Source organism: Polypterus senegalus, chromosome 13, assembly GCF_016835505.1.
Source record: "Polypterus senegalus isolate Bchr_013 chromosome 13, ASM1683550v1, whole genome shotgun sequence".
NCBI classification, from domain to species: Eukaryota; Metazoa; Chordata; class Cladistia; order Polypteriformes; family Polypteridae; genus Polypterus; species Polypterus senegalus.
The window spans coordinates 74,813,816-74,824,877 of record NC_053166.1 but is presented as its reverse complement, the minus strand read 5'-3'; the positions used below and the strand labels follow the sequence as shown (position 1 = coordinate 74,824,877).

General features: G+C 34.5%; 1 protein-coding gene across 6 annotated transcripts in view; it reads left to right on the top strand.

Moving 5' to 3' along the window:
• The window catches only part of huwe1 (HECT, UBA and WWE domain containing E3 ubiquitin protein ligase 1), a 362,527-nt gene that overhangs the window by 130,394 nt on the left and 221,071 nt on the right, over positions 1-11,062 (top strand). For all 6 annotated transcript variants that reach the window (XM_039775720.1, XM_039775721.1, XM_039775718.1 and 3 more), the window contains 4 exons: positions 4,581-4,731; positions 6,981-7,108; positions 7,698-7,838; positions 7,942-8,047. In XM_039775720.1, coding sequence (XP_039631654.1) covers positions 4,581-4,731; positions 6,981-7,108; positions 7,698-7,838; positions 7,942-8,047 — 526 coding nt within the window. The remainder of the gene's footprint in view (positions 1-4,580; positions 4,732-6,980; positions 7,109-7,697; positions 7,839-7,941; positions 8,048-11,062) is intronic.

Sequence of the window (11,062 nt, the reverse complement as noted above, 5' to 3'; positions counted from 1 at the left end):
AGCTGCGTTGGCAGTGCCATTGCAGGTGGGCCACGGCCAACACATTGGGGAACCGTTGCTCTAGGCATTCCTCATAACGTTCAACTCCTCTCCCAAGCCAAGAAGCCCATTTCAAACTAGGGATATCTTTGTATCATGCCCAAACTGTCAAGATTTTGAAAGTCAATAATTTTCTGATTGCTCCTGAATTTCAGTTTTATTTTTAGTCACAGCCAGGCAGTTATATAAGTCATTCTAACCCTTCTATGTTGTACTTTAACAGTAGTTTTATCTGGCTAATTGAAAAGTTAAAATCCTATCATTTGTGCAAAAGTATGTGAATTGCTCATTATATTAAAAACAAAAAAATTTATCGGTAAATTTTTTTCCACTTTTTTCTAAAAATAGAATTGTATGTTTCTATTTAGTCTTAAGTTAATACACATTGTAGATGGGTATAAAGATGAAAATTTATTCTCTGTCAGATATGAGCACATGAAGACCCCTGTTTTCCCAGAAGCCTTATATTAATTGTTTAATCCTTGCTTTATATATTTTGTTCACTATTATTTCGTTGGTAAGGCTTGATATGATACAGAGCACCTAATGCCTCTTAAGCAACTGTTGATGCCAAAAAAGGCAACATCCAGATAGAATATATCAGGAGTTGAGTCTGATCTCTCAAAAGTGGATGCCAACCTTTACTCCGGCCTAGATGACTTGAGTGCTGCAGTGGCAGAAAGGTAATTGTAATTTCTGGGTCTAAGGTGCGTTTCTTGGTGCTAGCTCAGATGTCCATGAGAAAATCTTCCTTTACTGTTCAAGAATGATAGTTCATTTTTCATCTTTAGCAACAGAAACTTGTTAAATTTCATTCCAGATGATTATGTGAAAATTAATGTAGAAAATGCAGCTGAACTGAAAATTTTGGAGTATCAAGTGATTAGCTGCCATACCAAATGCATATAGCTCAGAGAGAGAATAGAGAGTGTGTTAAGTGCAGTCTAAAATGAATGTTGTTCAGGTTGAGCATAAAAAAACTTATCTTGACATTCTTCATCAAACAACTGAAACTGGTTGAATGTGATAAATTGTCATTGCACAAGAAACTACTAATAAGGTAATGTCTATTACAAATTAACACAAATCAAGACACACAAATTATCCAAGATTTATTGGAATATCATAATGTATTGAACATGGGAATGCTACAGAATTAAAGATATTGTCATGTTGACTTAAATATGAAAAGTAAATGTCATTGACTACAAAGTTATGTACTCACATCGGACGATTATATGAAATAAGAAAATTGAGGATTGAATAAATAAATGAATCGGTGCACATGTATATATCCTGAGAGATGTTTGCACTAATGACATTAGATTTGAAGTGTTATTTATCTGCAAGTTTTTGTGTTTAACATATACTTTATGTCAAGAAGATTAGACTTGATTGTCTGCTGGAATGTTTAAATTTGCTTGTAAACAATATGAGTGATTCTCACTAAACAAGTGGCATTTGAATGTAGTATAATAACCAACAACATAAGGGCACCAATAATAAAGGCGTAATATTGGAATAAAATGAATAAAAAGCTTTTTGGGTGCCAATGGATTGGGCTTTTACGTATGAGGAGAGACCAATTACTTGAATCACTGCCCTTTTTTTATATATATATATATAACTCCAGCACTTAACCAGAGTACTCACATAATTTGTAATGTGTGTGGGGTATTGCAAGAGTGAAGGACTTCAGTTGCATTTTTCGAAAACATCTACCAGTGTGAAAATAAGACATTCATTTGGTTCACAAATATTGCAGGTTGGAGTGCATTTATTGATAAATTGTTTTATCAGGCAGTCATTGCAGTTTGGAGGCAAGACCGTACTCCTAGGAATGGTAAACCTCTGCTCTTTTGAAAGCTGACACTGAGCATTTCAAAACCCTTACTGAGTAAAAACCTGCACATCACTTTGATACTATCAAAATGTCACTGTGGTATACAGGGGCAAATATATTAACACATTACATGGCCTGAACCTTTTTTTTTTTTTTTTTTTTTATAATATTTTCTGGTTTTCTTAATAGTTCTCATTGGTCCAGCAAGTGCACATTTCACACTACCAATAGACAGAAATGTATTGGACCAAATCCTCCCTTGCTTAGGCACATTAGTGAAAGTGTTCTTTGCACCTTTTTCACATTATGTTCAATATATGGTGCCACATACCAGACATGTGAACTGTGTTTGTGGCCAATAAAAACTGTATTTATCATAGAATACCACCATGGCTCTGTATACTATATAACTCATTCTAGTGAATTGCCCTTTTATTAAAATATGTACTCGTGCCATATCAGTTATTTTAGTTTTGACACTTCAGTCTGCTGCCATTGTCCCTTACTTTCACAAGCTTGTTTTTGTCGTTCTCTACTCTCACTCTTTTTTAAATGTGGCTTTGCTTGTTAGTCATCTTTTTTGATTGTTTCACATCATGGGGAATATTTATTATATTTACGTACTTTGGAGATGAAAGAGTGCTGTGATGTGTCAATAGCATTGTTTTCCATACTACTGCAAGAGATATCCTGAATAGAAGTTGGAATATCACTTGCCAAAGAGTTCATACTAAGATGAACACAGCATATTTTACTGCACAATCATGTGGTGACCCATAGTTAAAAAACAGTGCTGCAGCTGATGATATGGCCCCCACCGAGCATTGAACTCGCCATCATCTAGACTGGGCTTTGCACAGTCAGAAACAAGTAAGATGACCAAAGTCTGCATTTGAACGGTGTCAAGTTCTCTTAAGAGTTTTAGAACAGCCTACCATATGAGTACCTTCAGAAACTTCATGCAAGTTTACCTGAGAGTATTAGTTGTTTTGTAAGAATATTTACATGAAATATTGATTTCAGTAATGTTTTCTGCCTTTACTAGGAAGTTAGTGTTTTTTTTTTTTTTTAAATCAATTGGCATTTTTAGCATTTTTTTAAAACAAGTATTAGACTTTTATAGAACTGTATGCCTAAACTGTATCAGAATACATGATACACATTTGGAGATAGATTTAACATATAGGCATATGTCAGATTATTAGTAAACCATACCATTCATTAAATGCTAAAGTTCTATAAATATAACTATCAACACAGTTGTTTTAGTGTGTGATAAATATGGGATTTTTCTAAAAAAAACCAACAAAAAACCTGATTTTACCTAGCTTGCCCTCAATGTCTGCTGTAAAGATATATTATCTGGAAAATTACATTTATATGGGTAATAGTTTACCAACCGCTATGAGCTCTTGTAAGCAACCAACTTGAGGATCTGAAAATTAAACTAATCAATGCCTATAAACTACGGGGTGGCTATAATGATAATAAAGGAGCTTCCGGCTAGCAGTTTTCCCAGTTTGTAATGCCATTAAGTAATATCAGTTGAGTGGCACCATAGTGATTAAGACAACATCTGCAAGGGCTTAGAAAGGAGACACAAAACAGCTTGCATACTATGCAGGAATGCAAAGCAATACACCAGTATTACTGCAAGAGGCCTGCTGCAATTTAGTGGTGAAAGTGGTGCGTTTCTGTACTGTGCAGCATTACTTGCAGTCACAGCTTTCATAGAAGAGCCATCAGAAAGCAATCTGTGATTTCACCATCAAAATAGTGCATTTAAGTATGTATTACAACATTTTGCATAAGAAAGTAGTGTTTTGGAACCAAGTGCTGTGGAAGATACTTTTTCATCACAACCAGGGAAGGTTACTTTTGAGGGGGGGGGAGAGTAGCATTTAGAGAAAAGAACATGTTGCCAGATGTTAATTTCGGGGGTGGATCAGTTATTTGGAATTGTATGGCAGTTAATTGTACTGGACATATTTTGCCAGTATAGAGAACACTGGAATCTACTTAATATCAAGAAATCCTTGAAGAGAATGTCTAGTCAGCCAATCAATCAGCAAACTGGAGAAAAAAGGGTGGCTTCTAAAATAAGACAGTGATCCAAAACACATGTGAAAATCTTCTTTGAAGTTGGGGTCCCGATATTTGAACATTTAACATCTATGGATAGATCTTACAAGTTATGTGCATGTTAGATAACCAAAGAATATCTCCTAGAATGGTTAAAATTTTTCAAAACAAGAATTCATAGATTTACAGCTAGGTGGAGTGAAAAACAATAAGTTGTGACCTTTGCCAAACTGGTTGTTACCACATGCTGTATAGGGTACCTAAACTTTTGCAAATACCACATTTATCTATTGTAGCATCTTAACACTACACTTCTAGTATTCTCATTCTGCTTAAATGGAAGAGTTCTAACATACCTACTGCAACATTGGGGATATGTTCTGTAGCTGATCCATATATTTCTTGCAATTTATAAAACCACTAATTTATTAAAAATGCTTTCGAGCCATGTAATAGTTGTACAGTGGCCTTAAATTTGGATTTACATACTAGAAATTCTTAAAATTTAATATTTTAGACGTAATTGGCCACATTTTGTAAACTTATTTTTTTGTTGGTCTAGTAAAATTGGTTTGATGTTGAAATATTAATGCAGGTTTTGTGATTTTGTTTTCAGGATATTAAAGCAGCCTCTCTGCGCACTTTAACTTCAATTGTTCACCTGGAAAGAACACCAAAGCTCAGTAGCATCATTGACTGTACAGGGACCGCATCGTACCATGGGTTCCTACCTGTGCTTGTCAGAAATTGTATACAGGCAATGATTGGTGAGTAATTCTGTCTTTTTAGTGTACACCAACTCCTCCCACTTTCTGATCATATTAAGATTCTGTAAAACTTAAGTTATTGCAATGGTAGTAGCAGTGTATGTGTGTACACTTTATATTAATTTAGATCTATGGATTCTGAGCTTCCAAATGTCATCTTAACTATAGACACAGAAAAAGCTTTTAATAGATTTGAATGATGGTAGCAGGTCAGGGTACCAATTATGTTTTGCATGGATTAAATTATCATAATCCAGCCTTGAAGCCATGTGAAGTTTGAATATTTTACTCTGCGATGCGTAACCAGATTGTGCTTTCCATTATTTCTGATATTTTTTGGAGTTGGTGTTGAACCCCTGTCCATATGCCTCCACACACTCTGGAATGCAATGAATTTATAATTCAACAAAGTATCTCTTTATGCTGTTAACATGGTGATTTATATTAATAATCCATACTCATCAATGTCGCAAATATTGAATAATTTACAGGAATTGTACATGCCAGGCTTAATGACTAATATGAATAAGAAAACACCCTTTTCAGTGAGCAGTCTTTCACATTAAACTCTTATTACTTTGATGGTTTTAAGACAGTTCAGTTATGTAAAAACTAGTTTTCAAAAAATGTATAAATTTTACATATATACAATGCAATAAAAGTATTTTGCATAGATCTGAAAGGATAGGAAGGGGATTGCATTACAGGTCCTCATTTTCAGTTGCATTACTGAGTTGAGTAAATGTTGCTCACGACAAGTGTAAAACATTTTCTTGATTGGTAAGCCATGGAAGAGAAATCAAACACCACCTGTAAACTGTTTTCGTTTCTATCTCTGGTTACAATTATTAATTATCTCTAATTTACCAGTAATCAGGAGGAGCAGCAGCAGCATTTTTTTTTAAATAAAATTTCAAAGTAGGAAGTACTTTAAAGCCAAGATGATATTTTCAGCTACTTATATGCATAATTGTATATTTTATCTACAGATGGTATGTGGACAACTTCTATAATGTGTCAGTTTTTGCCTTTTGACCAGCTGTTTTTTAAATAGACTTTTAAGAGAACTCTGCTGTTTCAATTTGTAAATAAAACCTCCCCAGCCTTTCAAGTCTAGATTCAATATCCATGTTTGCAACCATGCTATCTAAATATAAGATATATGAAATTTTTGAAGTTTTAACTGTGGATGATCGAAGGAAACATTGAAGACAGTACCTTTTTGTGTTTAGTCTAATAAAATCAATGAAAATTGTTCCTGTACAAGGTACACTCTTGATCAGTTTCTTCAAAGCAATGGTGTAGCTGAGTGTAAAATTGTGCATGCCTGTCTCTTATGAACTTATCCAGAACAAGATTGCAGTTGCCCTGTACTCAAAAGAATTTTGAAAATATTACTCCAGATCTTTTTGGATTACTTATAGTAATATTGTAATAAAATTACACCATCTAATGAAAAATTTAATATATATTATGATCCACTACTCACTTGTTGTCTTATCTTCTTAATTTGAATATTTGCAAAAGATCAGATTTTCCACCTGAGGAAAGGTCCAAGAATTATTTTTTTTTTATATTTGGCAAGATTTCATTAATGTTCTACTAAAATATGAGCCGCTGTTTAACTTTTTGATGTGTCAACATATAGCAGGGACTGGTATACTGTATATTGGGTTTTTTTAACCCAGGTAGCGCTCCTCCCCTTTTCAATTTGGAGAACTGATATTAATTCTAAATATGTAAGTATTCATTAATTTATCTGTTACAATAAACGAGACATAGTCCAACGTTATAAATAAGTAACTATTGCTGTTTGCCTCATTGTGTTAATAGTGGGAGGTGAAAATTATATTTACTGTGGTAAATCTGATATCTACCTTTTGGTTAGGTTGTATATAGATTTGTAACTTTTGATTACTCCAAAGGCAGTGAGTGAAAAAGAAATAGAGGTATAAACTTGTCCCTATTGCTGAATCTGTTGATGTATTTCTGATTGTCAACACATGATTTAGAAGTTGCTAGATTTTTACACACATCATTAATGAAGAAGGCCACAGTTTCTTATGAATTAGGCCTGTCCCTAGGTGAATATCTAGGTACATTTTGGGAATAACCAGTTTTAAACCCTTAAGACATGATAAAACCTCAGAATTATACATTATAAGGCTTTGGATTAATTTTGTGTGTAAAATAAAATATTTTAGCAGTCCTAAATCTGCATTGGAATTTTCCCTTTATTTCAATGCCAGATCCTTTGATGGAACCTTACCCTCACCAGTTTGCTACAGCTTTGTTTTCCTTCCTGTATCACCTGGCTAGTTATGATGCTGGTGGGGAAGCTCTTGTATCCTGTGGAATGATGGAGGCCCTGCTAAAGGTAAGAGGTCAGGATTTTTTTTTATTAATTTAGTTGCTCAATGCAAGTATGGGTTTTGCTTATATTAAGGAATTGTTGAGTCAAAAATACTTTTTTTTATTTTTTATTTTTTTTAAACTCTAGATTGAGTGTAGTGATGGCAGAGAAAGCCTTTAGTCATGTTTTTTTAATTTAGATAAAAAATGACACAATTCCTGATTCAATAGGTACAGCAGAAAACAACACAGAACAGCCTGCAATATCAAACATATATGGAGATGTTGGATAATGTTTAGTGTGAGTCACCATTTAAGCCCACTGTATTAAGGACTTGTTTTCTCAGTTCCTAATGAAAACAAGAGCTTTAAAAGTACTCTTTGCCATCACTACAATGTAAGGGGTAAGCTGTAGACTAAAGTTATTTTTGGGTCGAATGTCTTTTTTTTCTTTTGCTTAATTAAAGTCATAACTATCTTTGTCCAGTGTTTTTCTACATGATTGCTATCCTAAAAAAGCCACTGAATTTAATAAATTAATTTAAAATCTGACATTTTTTAGCTTTGGGAAATTAACTTTCTTGAAACATGTACATAAAATTACTGTTTTTCAGGTTATAAAGTTCCTTGGAGATGAGCAGGACCAGATCACTTTTGTGACACGAGCTGTGAGGGTAGTAGACCTAATAACAAACCTGGACATGGCAACATTTCAGGCTAATAGTGGATTATCCATATTTATTTGTAGGCTAGAGGTAAGTCAATACTTGACACGTTTGTTTGTAACACGAGTTTTACAGTGTAATGTTTGCAAATTACTTGCCTGCTGTCTTAAATCCGTATTTTTTTTACCTACAGCATGAAGTTGAGCTATGTCGTAAAGAATGTCCATTTGTCATAAAGCCCAAAATCCAAAGGCAAAATCCTACACAGGAGGGTGATGAAATGGAGACTGATATGGAAGGTAGGACATTTTGAAAAATATAAACTGTTTATTGGCACTGCATGTGTCACACCTCCCCCCCCACCAAATCCTCTCAATCAAAAGCAGACTTCAAGATGTAGTATAAACTTAACTGCTTTACGTATTCTGTCCCCAGGTGTCAGTGATGACATGCTTTGATCCATAGGAAAATTTTGCTAAAGATGAGTAGTTGGCTTTTTTCTGCCTTTTGAAATTGGGAATTGATTTTCAAGAAAATGTTCAAATTAGTTGTTACCAGAACTTTGGGTGCAGTCTAAATAAGAAAATGTAATTATTTTGAAAGTCTCGTGTATTTCAGTCTTGGTTCTTTACAAAAATGTTATTGTCCTGGACTGACTGACTGGGCTAAACGATATGGAGAATATACCTTGAGATTTTTCTGACAAGTATTGTGATTCCGATTTATCCCCCCCCCCCCCTCAAGTCAAGCTTCTGTTCAATATTCATTGTGTAATACATTTTCAACATGATGGAGCATTACCACATAAAATACCCTCAAACTATTAACTGGTTTATATTCTAATAGAAGAATGATAATATATCTATTAACATTTTATAATTGGCATAGAGCAATCAAACATAGAAACGTTACCACAAAGCTGTTAGTTGTGGTTCAGGAGCAGCATATAAATATTGCATAATCTGTAATAAATATAATATTGTTTGCAGACTAGTGTGCTTTACTCACCAACCCCTTTCCTTGTCCTGCCTGCGCTTTACGCTGTTGTGAACAGGGGGCTGAACACACCCCAAGGAGATGCGTCCACTTCTCTGAAACCATGCCTAAACGGTGATACAATGGGATACAAATAAAATTTAACTCCTTTTTGCTTGATCAGCTGTTGGTTTGCTGCTGCTGTTTTGCCTTGTGATCTGTACCAAGGTTATTATAGTTAACAAAAACTGAAACTATTATTAAAAAAACATTTTCGGAAATTGAAATAAAATAATTAACAAAACTGAAATGAAAAACTAAACTATTAAAGTAGCTGGAAAGACTAACTGAAATAAAATAATTGACTAAAATATTTTTAGTTTTTGTTTTTAAATAAATATTCTTGCCATTAGTCTTTAATCCTTGTAAGTTTTAACTCTAAAACAAAGTCACCCAGCACGAACTGCCCGCGCAGGCGGGTGTTCACACTGCATTTGTGGTGACAGAACCAGCTGACAACGGGTGTGTGAAATAGAAAGCAATTTCTGTGCGGCCTTTATTGCGCTTGTTGTATATCAAGATGTAATTCAAATGGCTGAAATCAGAATGTGCTGGTCAACAAAATGTTTACCATATGGACAGAAAAATCCCGAGTGAGTAACGTTTGTTTATTACTCAGGTGACTGTTTTTTGTTGGCAGCAATTCACCTGTGACTTCGCACAGGAGAAATCATTCTTTCTTTCTCATATACGAAGTATAGAAAGTATAGAAATCACGAAAAAATTCAACCTCAATATTTTGATGAATCTTGACGTGTTAAGACCTCCCAGAGTCCAAAAATACTGTTTTTGGAAGTGTGTGTGTGTATAAACACGATAACTGAAAAACGCAACTAGATAGATGGATGAAGTTCTGCATGTGGTTGTTACACCACAATTGTAGATCTGTATTAACTTTTGGGCCAAATCCATCACCCGGAAGTGGGACTTTACCTGAACACATACTTTTTTTTTTTTTAAATCATGCAGCTGCAGAGTCAGATTTATTCAACTTTTACTTTTATAGTAATTGTTCAATATATTATTAATTTGATTTGTTATTGATGTACATAATATAAAAATATAATCATTGTCTTGCAGTTTACTCCTTAAATATCCATCCCCATATCTAAGTATACAAGAAAGTCTAGGGGAGACCACTCCCAGTTTTTGAAAATAAAACTGCACTGCTCGAGAGACTGACTAGGTCATCATACACGATCAGCATATTGTTGCTGACCAATCACTTTTGCTTTAAAAACATCGTTTAACAATGAAGCAATACAAACCAAGGTAGGTAGGCGAAGAGAGTCTGCTAAGTGATGAAAAACAACATACTAATGGGTTTTTGTATTTATTCTATATCATTTTAGTTCATATTCAAAACTCAAAATACCTGATATTGTCCCTAACCTTGACACTACATACTTGTTTTTCTTTGTTTCCCTCAATACAGCTAGGTGGGGTCTGCACACTGATTCAAGTCTAAGAGCCCTGTTCTTCCTAAGCCCCCATGATTTTCATGAGAAAATATTTTAAAAATTATAAAATTGTGTAAAATTGTTCATATTCAGTATCTAGTTTTGATTATGCTTGTTTTTATCAGACAAAAACAAAACCAGATGGTAAACCATGTAGTGTAGTAAGCTTCTACTAACATTAAACTCGTATCCAAATCTGTTAAGTATATTGTTCTGATTGTGACACAAAACTAAATTCCGTAGGAGCTCAATGCCATAATTACTGAAACTAATAGATATAAAAATAAAATAGAAATGTCTTTGTGAAATAAAAACTGAACTAAAAATACACGATGAAAGAAAACTAAAACTAAACTGAATTTCCAAGTAAGGTCAGAAAAAATATAGAAATTTAATGTCAAAACTATAATAACATTGATCTGCACTTTGCTCGCCTACCCCTTCTCTCCCAATCACAACTCCCCCAGCATACATGCCATTGTGAACAGGGGTGCTGAACACACCCTAAGGAGATGCGGCCACTCCTCTGAAACCCCTCTTAAGCGGTAATCCAATGGGAAACAAATTTTTTTAACTCCTCTTGATCAGCTGCTGGATTGCTGCTGCTGCCATGCCGTGTGATCTGAACTTCGTTTGCATAGCAATTCCCATACCCTCCTGAACCACCCCCTCCCATGCGCCGTTGTGAATAGTGTGGCTGAATGCACACCCAAAGTTATAGAGCCGCTCCTCTGAAACCCCTCTTAAAGGGTGATACATTGGGAAACAAGTAATGGTTGCTTGTTTACCTCCTTTTTGCTCGATCAGCTACTGGCTTGC